Consider the following 21,943-nt stretch of genomic DNA (forward strand, 5'->3'; position numbering starts at 1 on the left):
TTGGACACCCCCCTAGCCTGTGGCTAAAGAATTATGTCTTGGTCACATTTGGGCTTAGCACACCACTTTTCATGTAGTAAACCATCTGTGAATGTTGGTTTCAAGAATTGTTGGAAGTTTCCTTTACTGGTATTCTTCCAAAGGATAGTTTTCTAGAGTGTGAGAAGAGTCAACAGCACAGGGGTTGGAAGCACATGAATGATGAAAGGTGTTTACTGGCTCCTGCCTTTGCATGCTTTGTTCGCATTATTCCACTCGCCCACATTAGCAATGAAATTTGTAATCATTTCATTCCGGTGTTTCTCCGAGACCTCTGAGGGGTTAAGGCAGCGGTCCCGGGCACCCAGCTCAGTTAGAAGGAGGGTGCGGAAGTGTGAGGATCTACTTCAGTAATCAGAGGATATTGGAGGGACCCACCCAGTGTCCTTGGTTGTTCAACGCACACCTTAGACCTCACCACCCTAGCAGGCGCGCCCCGGAAAGCTCCTCTTGCGGGAGCGCGCGCCAGCTTCCGGGTCCAGCCCCAGAAGCAACAGATAACCGGAAATGGAACCTGCGCGGGCCTGTTGCTTAGCAACAAAGGCTGCCAGGACGCTAGACGGCCCTGGCGCAGAGGGAGCTGAGACCGTCGGCACGTCCCGGCGTGCAGCCTCTATCGTTCTAGGGGGTGCTGCGGCAGGAGCGACCCAGAAGCGCCGGTGAGGCCAGCGCGTCCTCACAGCCATGAGCAGTGAGCAGGTGAGAGGGCTGCTCTTTGCCAGGCTCGCCGCCGCCGCGACGCTTCCCAGGCGTTTCAGAAGTGGTGGAAGCCCGTCCTGCCCACCAAACTCCCCAGCTGTGACTCCACGGTGTACAGCTTCCTTCACTCCACTTATGGCCTGGGTTTCTGAGCGCTTTCCGCGAATGCCCTTATACGTTCCCTTCCCAGCTATTCGCCCTTGGTCGTCATAACAACGAAACCTAGCAGCCCAGTGGCGCGCCAGCAGGGGGAGCCACAGCCCAGAGCACCCCCAGAATGCTAATAGAAGTGTGCTTGGGTGAGAGGCGGCTATGCGAGGAGTTGCCACGGGTTTGGGTTCTAGGGTGGGAATCGAAGCCAATTCCTAGCCGTGTGACTTTGGGCAAATCTCCTAGTCTTTCTAAACCTTGATTCTCCCACCTCTTACGCAGAGCTGGGGAAACACCAGACACCAGAATAACTTTTCTTCTTTCTGAGGTTGTTGTCAATTTCAAATAAGAGACCATCCCATACCATAACAGTATTATACTATACATGAAAGGCCTTGGTAAGTGACAAATGGCACTTCTTAAGATGATATTCCATACTATGTGATAAAATATATATTTTGCAGTAGCTGCTTTTCTTTCTCTTTTTTCTTTCTCTTTCTCTCCTTTTTCTTCTAAGAATTCTTTCTTTATTGACTTAAGAGCAACTAACAGAAAGAAAGGCAGAACGATGGTCAATCGTCTTAATATCAGCACAGCATGAGAAGATGTTAAGCGTGGGCATTATTCTGGCTAACTAGAAAACAACCCTAGCTTTCTACGTAGTGATGAATAAGGAAAAAGACCCTATAAACTTCGTGGAAGAAAAACAGTTGTTTTTAAGCCTGCAAATTTCATTTAGCTTTTAAACAATATTAAACTATAATTATTTCTTTTTAATTGCTTTATAATGCTTTTTTCGGTAGTGTTAGAATTTACTGTGGAAACGGTATTAAGACGGATTTAGTCTCCTATCCATTGAGTTGTACATTACTCACAGAATTATGTGAAGATCCTAATTGGTTAATTAATCAAATAAGTAATTAATACCTGAAATGCCCAAGAAAATTTGGTTTGAGCCTTTTTTAAAAAAAATAAGTGTAACTTAAGAACTGAGAAATGGACACTTTGGTTCATATGCTAAAGTATGATTAGTATTGGTATTAATAATAAAAGAGTAAATGAGCAAGCAAAAAACAAAGAATTCAGATACAAGTAACCAAAAACACTGAGCAATTGTTTAATACATCTTACTAGTAATTTTTTTCTACGTGATATTAATGTGATCAGATTTAATAACATTTGTTATCGTCACCATTATTATATATTGAGCAGCTTCTTTGCTTCTTGCCCAAATTTAGTCTTTGGTCAGATCTTGAACCATATCCTACGTTGTTAGAGTTTAAAATACACTTCTATCACATTTCCAATGGTATTTCTCAATGGCTATTTTTCACAATTCCCCTAACTTACCCATCTACAACTAAAAAATATCCACTAAAAACCAATCAGCCGTTAAGTTCTAAATTTTACTTCATCTTTATAAAAGTAGTGTTGGGAAATGACACCCTAGTCTCTCACTCCCCCTCCTGAAAGGTTGTGATTTACTGAAGAGGCAGCGGGATCTTAAAAGAATGGACATGATTTCCATTTTCCACTTACTGTTTTTGAACAGCAGAGGGCCCTCTATCACTGTTTTGGTTGATTTGTAATTTAAAAACTAATCTTGAGACTTTCATTTATGCTAATTTAGAGTGTAGTTTTCCTTTGGAAGGATGAAAGTTTTTATATTTTAACCTAAAACAAACAGAATGGATTAAACTTTTGGAAATGCCATTTTTTATGTGACATTTACTTGTATATTCATTCAGTTTGAGAAAGTGAGCAGGTGGTAAAATCGTATTTGCTGAAGGAGATTTTAACATATTCATCTCATTAGTGGAAGGTTGAGAGTGACATGGAATTTTTCAGGAATAGCAGTCTGGGCTTTTCTCTTAAATTAGGTATTTAGAAGAAATATAAATCTTTTGCAATTGCTCATTTCATTTTTTAAATGAGTTAAAACTTTAAAAGGCATTTTTAGTATCAGTTGAAAAACTTTCAGAGGTTTAAAAGCACAAATATTCAAAGACCAGGAAGCTCCCCACAGATATACTACAGATTGTGGGCAGAAAAGAGGAAAAAGCTGTCGGTCTTTTTCTACCCCAGCACTTTTTCTAGTTATGGAATCAAGTAATTTGTGTTTATACGATGTTATGTTCATTCCGTTTTCCTTCATCATGTTTTTAAAGTGTCATTGCTTAAAAAGGGGAAAGAATGAAAAAAGTTGGATATGAGACCAACAGCAGGGTGATAACTTTAACAACCACAACTCAAACATGTGACAATTGACAACTATATTTAAATCAGTACTACTAAATTTTGAGAGGTTTTTGTTGATTTAACCAGACACATTTATAGATTCTAGTCATTTGATCAGGATAGTTAATATTTGAGCTATACCAAGTTTATGACATCTCTTCCAGTAGTCAAGTAGGTGAAAATCAGCGAAGTAAAAACAAAATGCAAAGCCGAACTATTTAAGGAAGACCTAGACTCTTTAGCAATTTTAAGTTTAGAATGTAAAATTATATTAGTCAGAATCCTAACAGAAGACAGATGGCATACTCAAAAGGACTTAACTGAAGAACGATTATAAAAAGACCATTTGTAGAGGTGTCGGTAAGGTTAAGGGGACCACGAGGGATAAAGAGACACTCAAGGATTAACAGCAGTAGGACAGTAGGATGCCATTACCATGGTTAGGCCTGATTGGTCATTGAAACTGAACATTATTCTCAGACCCTGATGAGTGCTAGATACTTTGAATGGTAGCTTCCTGACAGGAGCTGAGGTCTGGAAGAATTCAGCCACTATCAGAACTACAGAGAATAGGAAAGACTGGGAAACAAATATCCTAAACTTTCTGTCCTCCTGCTCTTCAGTCTCCTCCTGGTGACTTTTCTGGTTAATCCCTATCAGAAGTCAGAGAACTGAGGGCACAGATGATGTCCATCTGTAGAATTCAACCTCCCACGCACAGAGCAGGAAGAAGAGGGTAAAGACTTGATCTGAGGCAGAGTACAACCATCACAGATATTATTATAAATGGATGCAATCTTCATAGACAGTTCCCTGTCCATAAATCAGTTGGATTAACAGTTGTTGAGGTCCTAAGATGAATTTTTCATTTAAAATATTTATACCTAAGAATAAATCTAGAAAAGACATATGACACCCTTATGAAGACTACTACAAAATGTTTCTGAAGGATATGCTCCCAGAATCTGAATAAGTAAAAAAATATATTGTGCTCAAAAGAGAGAAGACTCAGTATTCATTGTGTTCCTGTCATTGTCCTAAAAAGTTTATGCAATGTAGATCCTAAATTTCACATGGTAGGAAAAGGTCAAGATTGTTTATGATAATTTTTAAGAACAGTAAAGTGGAGGGAATTGCCCTACAGATTTCAAGACCTATCAGGAATCATAGTAAGTTAGGCAATATAATAATTGGGTTTTTTTTTTTTTTACAGATAATAAACCAATGGAATTAATGGGACAAAAACAGAGATCCACATATATATTTATGTTATATATACACACACATATATGTGTGTATATATGAGATACATGCCTAATTGTGTGTGTTTATACTAAAATACATGCCCAAGGAGTTCGCTGAGACATCTTTTGTAATAGAGAAACATTGGAAATAAGTTAAATGTTCATTTGCTAGGGAATGGAATGGATACATTGTACTATGCTCACAGAATACTATACAGCTGTGAAAATCATTGAGAAATGTGTATTAATGGGGATAAATTTCAAAAACAATATTAAAAAATAGCATGTTGCAGAAGGATACAAATTGTGTGTGATGGCATTTATATAAAATTAAAAACATGCAGTAACAATCTTAGGTTGTTTGACAATCATATGTAGTAATAAGTGTAGTAAAAATTTGCTTAGGAATGATAAACACAAAATTCCAGGATGGCAAAGAATTGGGTTGAAGATACACAAGTGTTCATGATATTTTCTGTATGTTTGAAATATTTCCTAATTTTAAAGAGAATGAGACGTGAGTAAATATAGATACTGTGCACAATCTTGGTACAGGAAACAGATAAATTAATTGGGTGATAATTGGAGTGGAAAGCACAATCAAAGAAGGTTTTTCTTTTCTATTTATTTATTTATTTATTTATTTATTTATTTATTTATTTTGAGATGGAATCTCGCTCTGTCACCCAGGCTGGAGTGCAGTGGTGTGATCTTGGCTCACTGCATCCTCCACCTCCTGGGTTCACGCCATCCTCCTACCTCAGCCTCTTGAGTAGCTGGGACTACAGGTGCCTGCCACTATGCTCAGCTAAGTTTTGTATTTTTAGTAGAGATGGGGTTTCATCATATTGACCAGGCTGGTCTCAAACTACTGACCTTATGATCCGCCTGCCTCAGCGTCCCAAAGTGCTGCGATTACAGGCATGAGCCACTGCACCCAGCCTCTTTTCTTTTTAAAAATAAACATTCTTGGAGCTTCCAGATAGCTGAACAGAAAACCCTGAGCCAGGAGTCATGGCAGCCAAACCCAAGCTCTACTACTTTGGTGTCAGGGGCAGGATGGAGTCAGTCCTCTGGCTGCTGGCTGCAGCTGGAATAGAGTTTGAAGAAGAATTTATTGAAACAAGATAATAATATGAAAAGTTGCAGAAGGATAGACACCTGCTTTCTGCCAAGTGCCTTTGGTTGAAATTGATGGAATGATGCTGACACTGACTACAGCCATCCTCAGCTACCTTGCTGCTAAGTACAATGTCTGTGGGAAGGACCTGAAGGAGAGAGTCGGGATGAACATGTGTGCTGAGGGCACCCTGGACCTGATGATGATGATGGCACTGGCCCACTGAGGAAAAAGAGGAGAACCTTGCTCAGTCATGAAGAAAGCTAAAACCCGGTACTCGGCCATCTTTGAAAATATTTTGAAAGAACATGGAGAGGATCTTCTTGTTGGCAACAAATTCAATTGGGCAGACATACAACTGTTAGAAGCTGTTTTAATGGTAGAAGAACTCAGTGCTTCTGTTCTTTCTGACTTCCCTCTGCTGAAGGCAATTTAAACAGGAATCAGCAACATCTCCAGAATTAAGAAATTCCTACAACCTGGGAGTCAGAGGAAGCCGCTCCCTGATACCCAATATGTTGAACTAGTTAGAAACATTCTGCAGTTCTAGTGGCAGCAGGTCACATGATGGCAAGAATTAACGATCCAATCGCAGTATCAGCACAGGCCTTCTGTAGTGGATAATAGAAGCAAACTGTAGATCCTAGGAGGAAAGTGTCTTAAAAGAACCAAACTGGTCAGGCGCGGTGACTCATGCCTGTAATCCCAGCACTTTGGGAGGCTGAAGCAGGCGGATCACCTGAGGTCAGCAGTTCGAGACCAGCCTGGCCAACATAGCGAAACCCCATCTCTACTCAAAATACAAAAGTTAGCTGGTGTGGTGGCACACACCTGTAATCCTAGCTGCTCGGGAGGCTGAGGCAGGAGAATGGCTTGAACCCAGGTGGTGGAGATGGCAGTGAGCCAAGATTGCGCCACTGCATTCCAGCCTGGGAGACAGAATGAGACTCTGTGTCAAACAAACAAAAAACAAAAACTAAACCATGCTGCCATTAACAGCAGATGCTGATTAAATGTAACATAAAAACAAAAATAAAAATGAACATTCTTTATTTCAATGTTGATGGGAGTTCTGTAGTATAAAGGGAGGCATTGCTAATTCAAGGAAGAAGGGATTATCAGAAAAGCACTGTCTTCAATAAAGTGAAAGGAGATGGAGGGATTGGTCTGTGATCGTAGGTGCGATGGTGTCCCCAACTGCTTGTAGATGAAGGATAGAAGAACAATAAAGGTGTGATTGTAAGTAGGTCTGTAGACTTAGTTACAGGGAGATGGAGGCATTCTCAAGTATTAAAATGATGATGTGTGAGAAACTCTGGAGATAGGTCATTACAAAACTTAGGACACCAAATTTATTAGAAAATCTCAAAAGTTTTGAATGTCAGAGATTAGTAATCATGCACTCAAAGTGAATCCGGTGGGACTGGAGATGTGATTTTCCTCGAGCAGTATATACCTACTTGGCTACAAGCATAGAGAAGGTAAGTAGTTGAATTTCAATGGGATTATGGTTTAGTTAAGTATGTACCAGAGGGAGTTGAGGGTATTTGATAGGGTGTAGTTGTGACTATGGACTGTAGAATCTAAACTGGGCAAGGAGGAAGAGAAGATAAGAGGGAGATAGATACTGAGAAGGAGCTTTGATATTAGAGGTCTCAATCAAAACAAAGAAATACAGAAGGGCGTCAGATCATACTTGCTGGGAGCAAAGGATGTGGTGATCAGAGAAAAGAATGTTTTAAAATCAAGATTTCACAAGAGCTGCCATATTTAATGATAAGATCCTAGAGGGGTTGCCATGAAAGTGGTTGGCAGAGATGAAGCAGAAGACAAGGTTACAGATGAGGAGGTTAAGCAACTGAGAGACTAGGCTGTTAGGTAGATTTAGTCACATGTATATTTTTAAGTCATTGAGACTGATGACTAAGAGTAGAAGCTTTTTTTTTTTATTGCAAGTAAGTACAGTGGAACTCAAACTCCAAAAAATAAAACAGATTTTTTTTTTTTGGTTTGCTGAACTGGGAAGTCTAAGAGAATGGACATCAGAATAGATTCAGGTATGTAACAGACACACGATATAATCAAGATTCTTTGTCCTTTCCTTCTTCATCCCCCATTCTTTCTTTTTCTCCACCTGATCTCTCTTTCCACTCTCTGCTTTCTTTCCAGTTCCTTAGACCATGCTTATAATAATAATGGATATTGTGAGATGTTAGATCCAGGATATATATTGTAGGTAAAGCTCAGAGGGTTTGCTAATGAATTAAATGTATGATATGAGAAAAAGGGAGGAATGAAGGATGGTACCAGGGATTTTAGCTTAAATAATGGTGTTAATGGTGATGCCATTTACTGAGTTTAATAAAATATGGGGAAGTTCTGGTAGGGTTTGTGGGAATTTATTGATCAAGTAATATTTTGGACACGTTAAGTTAGAGGTGTCTATTTGACCTCTGAGTGGAGATAGCAAAAATCAAATATAGGAATGGGGACCTCAGGATAAAGGTTAATCCTGGGGAGATAAATTTGGGAGATTCCAGTATATGGATAATATTTAAAATATTTGGACTGGATCGGGTCAATTAGAAAGGAAACATACCTGAGGACTGAGGGACGTCTGTCACACGAAGATCAGAACATGAGAAGGAACAGGAGAAATAAGATCAAGAGGTCTATTATACATCATGATGACTAGACTTCATAAAAATATATCCTTGAAAATTGCTATTAGAGTAGATTTTAAGTGCTCATACCACAAAAAGTAAGTATGTGAGGTAATGCACATGTTAATTAGCTTGATTTAGCCATTCTATGATTTATATGTATATCAAAACACCACATTGTACACCATAAATGTATACAATTTTTATTTGTAAATTAAAAAATGAACTTAAAAAAATGAGAAGGAATTGGCAATGAAAAATTTAAAAGTGTTCATTAGGAAGTTAGGAAGAGCATAAAAAATATAATCATTCTGGAAATTGAGTGAAGACAGTATACAAGAAGGAGACAGTGATCAACTGTGTCAAAATACTGTTAAAAGATTGAGTAAAGTGAGGCCTGAGAATTTACCACAGGACTTGGCATTGTGGAGGTAATCAGACCTCTTGATGAGAGTGGTGTGCAAGGATTAAATACTTCACTGGAGAACATTCTGGAGAATTTGGGAGCAGAAAAATCGGGCAATTGCTAGAGGGAATATAGGATTAAGGCTGATACTTTTTCAGATGGGATTTTAACATGTTTGCATACAAGTGAAAATAATAGAGAACAAAAGGCACATTAGAGAGAGAGAGAATTTCAAATTGCTGCTGCAAAAACAATGTCCTTTAGTAGTTGAGTGAAAAAATGTATTAAAGGCCAAGTAATAGAAATAAAAGTAAATACCACCTCCGCCTTTATAGGGGAAACAACAGCAGAGATGAGCAGAAAATCTTTAGACTGAGAGAGAAAAAAGAGAGATTATCTATGAATGGAGGACATGTACATTGAAAATAAACCTCATTACTTTGGAAAAGAGTTTGGGAGATAATGGACAGACTGTGAGTGGAGTATTTTTTGAATACTCTGCTCCAAGCTATCTCTCTTTATTGAATGGAAACATAGTTTTAATATTAACCAGAATGTTTATTTTGTGAGAGCAGAGACTACATTATAAATGAAGTCCTCATCTATACAATAGGCACAAAAGTGGTACAACACTACTTATAGAGTTTTTAAGAAAATTAAATGAGATATAGATGTCCTAGAACAACACTTGGCACTCAATGAAATAAATATAAAGTGTACTATAACCAATGTAAATAATTAATAATGAGTATTATGGGTTAAATGGTGTCCCCCCAATTCATACGTTGAAATTTTTACCTGCTGTATGTCAGAATATGACTGTATTTGTACATAGAGCCCTTAGAGAGATGATTAAGTTAAACTGAGCTGGTGATGGTAGGCTCTAATCCAAAATGACTGGTATCCTTATAAAAAAAGAAATTTGACATGACAGAGGGAAGATGATATGAAGATATAGGGAAAAGATGGCCATCTTGACAAAGAGTGAGACCTCAGAAAGCACCAACCCTGTTGACACCTGGATCTCAAACTTTGAGAAAACATATTTCTGTTAAGTCACCCAGTCTGTGTACTTTGTTATGGGAGCCCTAGCAAACTAATATAATGAATAATTTGCATGTTTTGTTTTTTTGTGGTAAGTCTTCATAATCTACATATCAACACAGCTCACTTCAGAAGGGCCACATTTCAAGTGATCAGTAGCTATAGGGATCTAGTGCATAGGACAGCACAGCTCTAAAGAAGAGAGGAATAGCAGATCTAAGGAGCAGCCACTCCATCTAGGTCTAAGGGAGAGTGCTCAAGGAACAAACTTGGAAGATGTTGTAGTGAAAAATGTAGTAAAAGCCAAGTAATAGAAATAACAGTAAATACCACCCCGGCTTTTATAGGGGAAACAACACCAGAGATAAGCAGAAAATCTTTAGACTGAGAAAAGAGAGATTATCTATGAATGGAGGACATGTACATTGAAAATAAACCTCATTATTTTGGAAAAGAGAGTTTAGGGGATAACGGACAGACCGTGAGTGAAGTATTTTTTTGAATACTCTGCTCCAAGCCATCTCTCTTTATTTAATGGAAACATAGTTTTTGTTGTTGTTTGTTTGTTTTGAGATGGAGTCTCTCTCTTTCGCCCAGGCTGGAGTGCAGTGGCACAATCTCAGCTCACTGCAAGCTCCCCCTCCCAGGTTCACACCATTCTCCTGCCTCAGCCTCCTGAGTAGCTGGGACTACAGGTGCCCGCCACCAGGCCCGGCTAATTTTTTTTTTATTTTTTTTGGGTATTTTTAGTACAGACGGGGTTTCACCGTGTTAGCCAGGATGATCTTGATCTCCTGACCTCATGATCTGCCCACCTTGGCCTCCCAAAGAGCTGGGATTACAGGCATGAGCCACTGTACCCTGCCAGAAACATAGTTTTAATATTAACCAGAATGTTAAGGGAGCAGAGACTCTCTGCTCAAAGAGAAGAGCCATCCGTTTCCCAAAGCCTTTAGATTTAAGACCTCGTGGGAGAAAGTGTGACTGTGGCCCAGTGGATGCAAAAAATATTTGCTGAGGAGATGCAGGTCTGGGCTAGGAGGTGAAAACCACCTGCTGGGATCCTGAAAGTTTGAAAGGAAGTCTTCCCTCTGTGATGTAAGTGAAACTTGTAGAAAGCTGCCCACCGGGATGCTGGTGAAACTTGCTGGAGGGTGTCTGCCTCTGAGTCAGCCTCACACCATAGATTGACAAGGATGCTGACTGCTGGCAGCCACACCATGGGAGCTATGAGAAAAAACAGTGGAATCAGAAAGAAACCTCTTCCTCTTACAGTGCTTCTTGGCACCCATAACAATATGCTGGTTATCAAAGGAGAAATGTTATAATGTCCTGTTACATATCCCAAAGAAGGGCAAAAAAGGCAGATTTGGAGCTGAGAGGCAATAAATTGACAACTAGCCAGAAGCACAACTCATGTTATCTGCTTGATAGATCAGATTGTCATTTTCTACAAATGCTTCCTCTCACCTAGATGAAACTTCTACCATGAAATTATTCTCTACTGCAAAGGAGGTTAGCACTTTTCTCTTAAGGTTACTGTTAAGAGGTTCAAATGTTACTTACAGCAACTTGCCGGGGGAGAAAAACCAGAATACATATTCACCTTAGGAAGTAGACCATTCTAGGAAAAAAAATGAAGTTTTAGTTATAGAGAAGGGAGGTGGGGCCAAGTAAGTTTTGAATAAATTAGATTCAGACAGACTCCCAGAAGATATGCCCAATTCCCCATTAAATTGTCTTGGAACCCTCATGAAAAATCAATTGCCCATAAATGTTTGGGTTTATTTCTGAACTCCTATTTCCTTGATTTCTGTTTATCCTTATTCTAGAACAATGCAGTCTTTATTACTGTAGTTTTGTAGTAAGTTGTAAAATCTGAAAGTGTGAGTCTGCCAAATTTGTTCCTCTTTTTCAAGATTGATTGATTATTCTTGATACATTTCCATGTTAATTTTATGATCAATGTGTTAATTTCTACAAAAAAGGAAGCTGGGATTTTGATAGGGATTTTGTTCAATCTGTAGAATATTTTCAGGGTGTATTGCATCTTAACAATATTAGTCTCCCAATCCATGAACATGGGTTGTCCTTTTATTTATTAAGAACTTTAATTATTTTCAATAATGTTTTATGGTTTCATTGTATAGGTCTTACACTTCTTTTGTTAAATGTATTCTTAAGTCTTTTATTCCATTTCCTGCAATTGTAAATGGAATCGTCTCTTAATTTCAATTTTGTATTAAATACAATTGATTTTTAAAATACTTATGATTACTGTTTTATTATAAGGGATATACATCAGGAAAAACCACATGAAGAGACACATACGGAGAGGCCTGGGAGGGTCCTGGGTGCAGAACTTCCATGCCCTCTCCCTGTGGAATTGGGATGCATTGCCCTCCTGGCACATCCTACATTCATTTGACTTTTGTGCATTGATCTTGTGTCCTGCAACCTAGCTAGATACAAGAACTCATTGACTAGTTTTAATATTTTTTGATGAATCATTTAACATTTTCTGTATACAAGATCATGCCATTTGTACAATATGTTTTAGAATATTTTGGATGATGTGTGCTCATAATAAACACTGTAAAATTTGGTTGAGTGAATCAATTTTAGCATTAACGGAGTAAACAGTTTTGTTTTTTCATGTTTTTCATACAGGATAAATCGTCCAGCAAAGAAAAATCCAAGATACCAGTAAGATTTCTACCACAGCTGTCTATGGTAATTTACCAATATACCATCATACTCTATTCTTTTATAATAATGTTTGTTTACTACTTTTCAAACTTGAAAGTAAGTTACTGAATTTCTGATTTTAAATTTTAAACAATGTTAAATTCCATTTGATTCTTTTCTGATGGAGAAATTCTATGAGGTACATAGCTTAGAAAGAATAATATCGATAAAATAACTATAGGTTGTAATTTTCAAGTATGTACAGAATGGTTGGGTACAGGTTAGATTTTACAGAATAAAATTTGCTGTCTAGGTATGTTGATCTTAATGCTGTTGAGTTAAACTATTATAACTATTATAACTTCTACAGTTGAGTTTAAGTGGAGTTTCAATTCAAATATTATTTGTTTTGAAACATATTTTAAGAGCGCAGCATAAACTGTGTAATGGAATCTGGACTGCTTTATGCAGAGATGATTCCTAATATTTTGAAATTAAAAAACGTGGATGAAAATTATAAGTGTATGATCTTGGACATTTCAAAGTACATGTTTTAATTGTGTACCTATTTGTACTGATAATACCAAGATTACCAAAAGTTTCTACAAAATAGAATCAAAGCTTTTTCTTAGTTCTGCAAATAAGTATTTATCTTGTTTCTAGTTTATAAGTAAATCTGAAATAATAGATATTTTCTCTTTTAAAAAATTTGACAAATTTTAAAATTGAAAAAAATGGTATTAGTTTTTTTGGTGTGTTAAATTTAAATGTACTTGCTGAGTAAATATTCAGTGGCTGAGTTGAATAATCTCTTCTAGCCAGCAAGGCATGTAATTGTCTAAAATGCTTTTGTTGGCTGATTTAAAACCTTATATTGTGCTCATATTTGACTGGCTCTTGTAATTTTCCTTCCGTATCCTTGTTTTATGTCTTTTAAAGAAATTAGATTTTTTGTTTTTTTTGAGACGGAGTCTTGTTCTGTCGCTCAGGCTGGAGTGCAGTGGCCGGATCTCGGCTCACTGCAAGCTCCGCCTCCCGGGTTTACGCCATTCTCCTGCCTCAGCCTCCCGAGTAGCTGGGACTACAGGCGCCCGCCACCTCGCCCAGCTAGTTTTTTTGTATTTTTTTTTTTTAGTAGAGATAGGGTTTCACCATGTTAACCAGGATGGTGTTATCTCCTGACCTCGTGATCCGCCCGTCTCGGCCTCCCAAAGTGCTGGGATTACAGGCTTGAGCCACCGCGCCCGGCCAAGATTTTTTAAGAGATATTTAAAAACATTCGTTCATTAAAAAATTTTTATTTGAATATTAAAGTTTGTTCCTGGGTATAAGTTCTCCAGCAGTAATTAAGACGTAGAGTGTGGGTATAAGTTCTCCAGCAGTAATTAAGACGTAGAGTGATTTTCATTATAGACCTTCAGGCTTCTAGAGGTGAACGCTGTAGTTGAAACCGGCACTGGTGGCTCTCAGCCCCTGTGATCTGGTGACCTGATTCTCACCCTTTCTGCACACCTCATTCATATCCCTCCCATGAGTCTTCAATCTTTTATGGAACAAGATTAGAGTTGGACAATGAAAGGGCAGATGGAAATGAAAGAGCACTGACTTACATGTTTTCCTAGCCTATTTTCCTGTGCACGAGGTATCTGAAACAAGGGCTTGTGGGCACGTAGTGTATTTGAGAGGCAATAATAAGAGATTGAGGAGAGTAAAACTAGGAAGAAGGAAAAGCCATACAACCATGGGCTATCAGTAGGCAACTGGTGTGTCCTGCCATGACCTTTGAGCTTATAGAATGCTTCCTGGAATTGATCACCTGAGGAGGGTCAAGGAATAGCATTTATCTGTCATCTTTCATCCTGTATTGGTGAAAGATTGTTCCTGGGGATGTTGAGTCCCATCCTCTCTGGTTGCTCATGTGTGTGAGCAGAGTGGGCTCTTTCTAGAGTCCCATACTATAGCATTAGAGGATTCCCACTGCAGAACGGAAAATACTTTTTCTTTTTTCTTTCTTTTCTTTTTTTTTTTTTTTTTAGACAGAGTCTCACTCTCTCGGCCAGGCTGGAGTGCAGTGGCATGATCTCGGCTCACTGCAACCTCCACCTCCCGGGCTCAAGCAATTCTCCTACCTCAGCCTCCCAAGTAGCTGGGGTTATAGGCGTATGCCACCATGCCTGGCTAATTTTTGTATTTTTAGTAGAGATGGGGTTTCACCATGTTGGCCAGGCTGGTCTCGAACTCCTGACCTCAGGTAATCCGCCCCCCTCGGCCTCCCAAAGTGCTGGGATTACAGGCATGAGCCACTGTGCCCGGCTGCAAAAGATATTTTCTTGTATGAGAAGTTAGTACAGAACTTTACTGCAGCCATATCTGGAATCCAAAGTGAGGCCAGCAGGATGTGAGGCATCATTTGCCAGATGATTTTCTGACACATGTGTGGCTCCTTGTCTTGGTTAGCTAGAGAAGCACTATTTGTAAGATGTTCTATGAGATACATATTCTGCACTGCAATGTAAGAAGGAAACATTAAAGTCCTCACTACCTTTCTTCACCTAGAGTGGTGATGAGACTTGGAGAAATAGCTCAGCAACAGAATGGACGATGCAGAGATCTTAAAAAGTCAGGGTGGTGGCAGTGATGGGGTGGTTGTATAGGAGGCTTGGGTTACATAGGGTGTTTTGGATATTTGTAGTGACTCCAGTACAATAGATGTCATTCAGATTACCTCTGTCCCTGATGTGAAAATTCCAGGGCACTTGGACTAGACATCCCAGAGTGGTTCCTCTCTGTCATCTATAACTGCATTCTTCTCAGGCCTTTGCCACACCCTCATTCTCCCCAAAGGGAGGGCTTCAACTCTGAGAACACCTATTGCACCTGTTAGCTTGAAAATGTTGTGCTCATATTTCCCTTCCCTTTGTGTAGCCCAATGGCAATTGTAGAAACCAGAACCATTTGGATTACAGCATTGTATATGTGTGAAACATTCCCCTAATCAGGTGCTTGTATTTCAGAAAGTACTATCTGAAGCTCATTGCACTCTTTGCTTTCTTTTCCTTTCCTTTCTTTTATCTTTAGTTATTCTTTTCTTAGGGCATGGTTAACCATTTTGTAATTTTTTTTGAGACAGGGTCTTGCCGTGTTGTCCAGGCTAGAGTGCAGTGGTGTGATCATGGCTCACTGTAGCCTCCACCTCCTGGGCTTACATGAGCCTTACCAGTAGCTGGGACCACAGGCATGGGTCACCACGCCCAGCTAATTTTTGTATTTTTAGTAGAGACAGGGTTTCACCATGTTGCCCAGGCTGGTTTTGAGCTCCTGGGCTCAAGTGATCCTCCTGCCTTGGTTTTCCAAAAGTACTGGGATTACAGCTGTAAGCCATTGTGCCCAGCCTCACCATTTTATAATTTTCTAAGATAAAGCTAAAATGACTTTAAAGTCAGTTTTTCCATTGTATTAGTTCCTTCTCATGCTGCTATGAAGAAATACCCGAGACTGGGTAATTTATGAAGAAAAGAGCTTTAGTTGATTCACAGTTCCATATGGCTGGGGAGATCTCAGGAAACTTACAAACATGGCGGAAGGGGAAGCAACTTTCTTCTTCACATGGTGGCAGGAGACAAGAGGGAGAAGAATGAGAGCCAAGAAGGGGAAGCCCGTTATAAAACCATCAGATCTTGTGAGAACTTACTATCACAAGACTAGCATGGGGGAAACTGCCCCCATGATTCAATTATCTCCCACCAGGTCCATCCCATGACACATAGGGATTATGGGAACTATAACTCAAGATGAGATTTGGGTTGGGACACAGCCAAACCACAGTCACTCATCTCTATAAGACTGATTTAGTAGGTGGAGGTGGGGTGGGGTGAGGGGTTAGGAGAACAGTAGAGGTAGGTGTACACATAATTCATAATTCAGAATATATATAGTTTATTTAAAGATAGGGTCTCTCTCTGTTGCCAAGGCTGGAGTGCAATAGTGCATTCTTGGCTCACTGCAACCTCCACTTCCTGTGCTCAAGCGATCCTCCCTCCTCAGCCTCCTGAGTAACCGGGACCACAGGCGTGCACCACCATATCCCGGTTATTTTTGTGTCTCTTTTTTGGTAGAGATGGGGTTTCACCATGTTGCCCAGGCTTGTCTTGAACTCCTGAGCTCAAGCAATCCGCTCCCTTCTGCCTCCCAAAGAGCTAGGATTACAGGCATGAGCCATCATGTCTGACCAAAAATAATTTAAACAATAAAGAATGCTATGCATCTTCAAAGGAGAGTATACTTAACAGTTGGAGTTAAGAAATGAAATGTAAACTTTTTCGATTTTGATCTTAAAGGGCTAGATTTTAATGGGGAGATATTTTGGAACCTATTGGTGGCTCTAATAGGGTAATTAATACTAGCTGACAAAACAAATGGAAGTGGAAATCTCAGAGACTTAACCCAGCAAAGATTAGGCTTTGCTCACATGAAGTCTGACGGGGGTCAGGTAGTGCTCCATCTTATAGCTATGCCAGTGGGAACACATGGGCTCCATGGGTGTGAGATAGTGATGGAGGAGGCACACCAGCTTTTAACCGCCTGTCCCTCTAGCTCTTAACTGTGTTTCCTGTTGTGCTCACATTTCACTGGCCACACAAATCACATGGCTACAAAGTAGCTAAGAGAGGCTGGAAACTAGTTTGGAGTATATTGAGGAGGGCTTTGGAAACCAAGAAGAGTTGTGCCTACTTCAATAGGGGGCTTGAAAATGTTTCTGAACAGGAGAGCAGTATGATCAGAGCAATGCCTTAGAGAGGTAGAGGCGACCTTTTGTTACCAACATTTTCTGTAAATCCAGGCCCATGTCTCCTGTTGCCTGTGTCATTCTTAAAAAGCTACTAAACTAGCCTCACTGCTGACTCTAGTCCCCTGCTTCTCATGTATCCTGTTCCTATCATCAGAACCATTTATGAAATAGCCTTTTGTATGTCTCTGCATCATAAACAGGATAGCAATATAATTTATCATTTAAACTGAGATGCCATTGAGAGTGAAAGTTCTACTATTTATGCTTGGGCAAACTGAGACTAAAGGTGTAAACTGGGCCTGTCTTCAGCAAACTGAGACTAAAGGTCACCCTAAAAGGAGACTGCAATGGCTCTCTATTGCCAGCCTGGCCAGTCAAGCCCTGAAACCCATGTCCTCCATAATATAACAGCACCCACTTGTCTAGCTCTAGTTTGTTCTTCTCTTACCTTTTATTCAGGTTCCTACTCAAACCTAACCTTTGCAGAGAAGCTCTCACAACTCCGTCTAACCTAGCACTTTTCCACTCCTTCCCTCTCTATCCTTTCACACTGTTTTATTATTCTTCATTGTACATACTACTTTCTGAGGTTACATTATGGATCTGTTCGGAAATAACTGTCTGTACCTCCTCTAGAATGTGTACTACATAAGCGGAGGGACTTAGTCCTTTCCACGACTATAGACTAAGTATCTTAAGTAGAGCCCAGCACATGGTAGGAGCTGGTAAACCGTTGTTGAATTAGGGAATGGATTACCTTCCCCATCCACTCCAACGCAGCCTCAAAGCCTGCCATTGACATTTAGACTCCAATTCTTGATGTACCCTCTGACTTCAGTAAGCTTTTTGCTGTTCTTCTCTGTGGAGATCCAGGTGTGCTTTAAGGCTTAGCTTCCACCCTTTTTCTTTTTGAAACGTTCTTAGAATACCCTGCTCCACATCCTCTCCTAGATGGAAGCACACTTACAAGAGCTGGCGAGTTTTGATTGGTGAGTGTCAGTAGTTCCTAGGTAGAACTTGTGATCTTGGAGTGATAGTTAGGCCCTTGCAGTTTTGGATTGGGCTTATGAGATAGTGTATCGGGCGATTGTTCTTGTATATGCAGCTAGCTGTCCTTCTGCTACTAGCTGTCCTTGTGATAGCTTCTGTTTAGGCAAATTGTATAAGAGAACCCTCTCTTTGTGATCTTTTTGGCTCCATTTTGTCAGGTTTGACACAGTGACTCCATTTTGAACCTGACAACTTTCACATCACCCACCAGGATGCCAGTGAAACTTGCTGGCGGGTGTCTGCCTCTGGGTCAGCCTCGCACCACAGGCAGGGAAGGTGCCTATGGATGAGGATGCTGACTGCTGGCAGCCACACCATGGGAGCCATGAGAAAAAGCACTGGAACCAGGAAGAAAGCTTCTTCCTCTTACTGTAACCCTTTAGTACCCTTCATGATATTATGCTGGTTATCAAAGGAGAAACATTTTAGGGTTCTGTCAGATTTCCCAAAAGAGGGCGAAAAGGGTAGATTTGGAGCTGGAGCTGAGAGGCAATAAATTGACAACTGGCCAAAAGCACAACTCATATTATCTGCTTTGTGGATCAAAATTGTCGTTTTGTTTTCTTTTTCTTTTCTTTTTTTTTTTTTTTTTTTTTTTTTTTTTTTTTTGCAAAGATGTAGCTTTATTTGTAATGAGAGATTGCAAATAGAAACTGTTACAGTACTTTATTTTTTTTTATTTTTTTTTATTTTTTTTATTTTTTTTATTTTTTTAATTTATTTATTATTATTATACTTTAAGTTGTAGGGTACATGTGCATAACGTGCAGGTTTGTTACATATGTATACTTGTGCCTTGTTGCTGTGCTGCACCCATCAACTCGTCATTTACATCAGGTATAACTCCCAATGCAATCCCTCCCTCCTCCCCCCTCCCCCTTCTCCCCTCCCCCCTCCCCATGATAGGCCCCGGTGTGTGATGTTCCCCTTCCTGAGTCCGAGTGATCTCATTGTTCAGTTCCCACCTATGAGTGAGAACATGCGGTGTTTGGTTTTCTGTTCTTGTGATAGTTTGCTAAGAATGATGGTTTCCAGCTGCATCCATGTCCCTACAAAGGACACAAACTCATCCTTTTTGATGGCTGCATAGTATTCCATGGTGTATATGTGCCACATTTTCTTAATCCAATCTGTCACTGATGGACATTTGGGTTGATTCCAAGTCTTTGCTATTGTGAATAGTGCCGCAATAAACATACGTGTGCATGTGTCTTTATAGCAGCATAATTTATAATCCTTTGGGTATATACCCAGTAATGGGATGGCTGGGTCATATGGTACATCTAGTTCTAGATCCTTGAGGAATCGCCATACTGTTTTCCATAATGGTTGAACTAGTTTACAATCCCACCAACAGTGTAAAAGTGTTCCTATTTCTCCACATCCTCTCCAGCACCTGTTGTTTCCTGACTTTTTAATGATCGCCATTCTAACTGGTGTGAGATGGTATCTCATTGTGGTTTTGATTTGCATTTCTCTGATGGCCAGTGATGATGAGCATTTTTTCATGTGTCTGTTGGCTGTATGAATGTCTTCTTTTGAGAAATGTCTGTTCATATCCTTTGCCCACTTTTTGATGGGGTTGTTTGTTTTTTTCTTGTAAATTTTTTTGAGTTCTTTGTAGGTTCTGGATATTAGCCCTTTGTCAGATGAGTAGATTGCAAAAATTTTCTCCCATTCTGTAGGTTGCCTGTTCACTCTGATGGTAGTTTCTTTTGCTGTGCAGAAGCTCTTTAGTTTAATGAGATCCCATTTGTCAATTTTGGCTTTTGCTGCCGTTGCTTTTGGTGTTTTAGACATGAAGTCTTTGCCCATGCCTATGTCCTGAATGGTACTACCTAGGTTTTCCTGTAGGATTTTTATGGTATTAGGTCTAACATTTAAGTCTCTAATCCATCTTGAATTAATTTTCGTATAAGGAGTAAGGAAAGGATCCAGTTTCAACTTTCTACTTACGGCTAGCCAATTTTCCCAGCACCATTTATTAAATAGGGAATCCTTTCCCCATTTCTTGTTTCTCTCAGGTTTGTCAAAGATCAGATGGCTGTAGATGTGTGGTATTATTTCTGAGGACTCTGTTCTGTTCCATTGGTCTATATCTCTGTTTTGGTACCAGTACCATGCTGTTTTGGTTACTGTAGCTTTGTAGTATAGTTTGAAGTCAGGTAGCGTGATGCCTCCAGCTTTGTTCTTTTGACTTAGGATTGTCTTGGAGATGCGGGCTCTTTTTTGGTTCCATATGAACTTTAAAGCAGTTTTTTCCAATTCCGTGAAGAAACTCATTGGTAGCTTGATGGGGATGGCATTGAATCTATAAATAACCTTGGGCAGTATGGCCATTTTCACGATATTGATTCTTCCTTTCTTTTCTTTTTTTTTTTTTTTGAGATAGGATCTCACTCTGTTGCCCAGGCTAGGGTGTGGTGGTGTGATCTTGGCTCATTCCAACCTCTGCCTCCCAGGTTCAAGTGATTCTCTTGCCTCAACCCCTCAAGTAGCTAGGACTACAGGTGTGCACCATCACGCCTGGCTCATTTTTGTATTTTTAGTAGAGACAGGGTTTCACCATATTGGCCAGGCTGGTCTCGAACTCCTGACCTCAAGTGATCCACTCACCTCGGCCTCCCAAAGTGCTGGGATTATAGGCGTGAGCCACCACACCTTGCCCAAAATTGACATTTTCAACTCAACAAATGTTTCCTCTCACCTAGATGAAACTCCTACCATAGAATTTTTCTCTGCTGCAAAAGAGATAGCAACACTTTTCTCTGAAAGTTAATGCTAAAAAGCACAAGTGTGATTTATGGCTATTGGAGGGTGCATTAACCTGAACACATATTCACCTTAGGAAGTGGACCATTTTGTTCTGTCAATAAGGACAGAAATATTTTAGCGATAGAGAGGAGAGGTAAAATTGTATAAGTCCTTGACACTAACCAGGATCAGATAACTTCTCAGAAGATGTGATACATAAAAGGTTTTGCATACTTTTTAAAGCTTTCTGATAAATATTGCTGAATATAATTTTCCTTTATTTTCTTGCTCTAAAGAAAATAATTCTGAGACAAACCTGAGAATTTTAAAAGCAGTAAAGTATATCTTTGAATATGTTGGATAATACGTACTTTTTAAATAGTAAAATTTGGTTTAGTGAATCAATTTTAGCACTAACAGAGTAAACACTTTTTTCCCCTCATATTTTTCACACAGGAGAAATCAGCCAGCAAAGAAAAGTTCAAGGCACCAGCAAGAGCTTTACCACAGCTGTCTAGGGTAACTTATCCAAATATATTCTCATTGAATTTTTGTGCTTCAAAAAATGTCTATTAGATTTCTAACTTGAAAATAAGTAAGTGAATTCCTGCTCCACTTGATTCTCTTCTGATGGAGAAATTCTATGAGGTGTGCCTATTAGGACAAATAACTATCTTAGTAAAGTAACCATAAGCTATAATTACCTTTATGTGTAGAATATTTCAGTATTCTGAATGAACGACTTGCCAAGATGGGTTAGCAGAAGGAGTATCAGCATTGGAGTAAATAAAAAACGGCTTGGGGTAAAGCTTTGCCTCTAATGGCTCTGTGCCCTTTGGGGAGTCACTTATCTCTTGAGCCTCAGTTTGAGTTTGAAAATGAGCTGAGTTGATCTGATTATCTTCAAGGAGATGGCTCCTTCAGCAGAAAAATGCCATGCTACAAAGTATTTCTTAGATCTTGGAATCTTTTTTCATTATTTTGACTATAAAGTGTCATTGTCTTGTGGAAGAGGCAGTTAATAGGTGTTTTCAGTTGATAAAGCCCTGTACAAGTTAG

At 39.5% G+C, this 21,943-nt stretch overlaps 1 protein-coding gene and 1 pseudogene across 1 annotated transcript in view; both read left to right on the forward strand.

Annotated features, from left to right (window-relative positions):
- The first annotated feature begins 595 nt into the window (after nt 1-595).
- Nucleotides 596-21,943, forward strand: part of DNAH7 (dynein axonemal heavy chain 7) — a 341,486-nt gene continuing 320,138 nt past the window's right edge. The window contains 3 exon segments of the mRNA XM_050752319.1: nt 596-738; nt 12,274-12,336; nt 21,341-21,403. Of these exon segments, the coding sequence (XP_050608276.1) occupies nt 724-738; nt 12,274-12,336; nt 21,341-21,403 (141 nt within the window). The 5' untranslated portion in view covers nt 596-723.
- On the forward strand, nt 5,240-6,133 carry LOC126932967 (glutathione S-transferase A4-like; annotated as a pseudogene).

Source organism: Macaca thibetana, chromosome 12 (genome assembly GCF_024542745.1).
Source record: "Macaca thibetana thibetana isolate TM-01 chromosome 12, ASM2454274v1, whole genome shotgun sequence".
NCBI classification, from domain to species: domain Eukaryota; kingdom Metazoa; phylum Chordata; class Mammalia; order Primates; family Cercopithecidae; genus Macaca; species Macaca thibetana.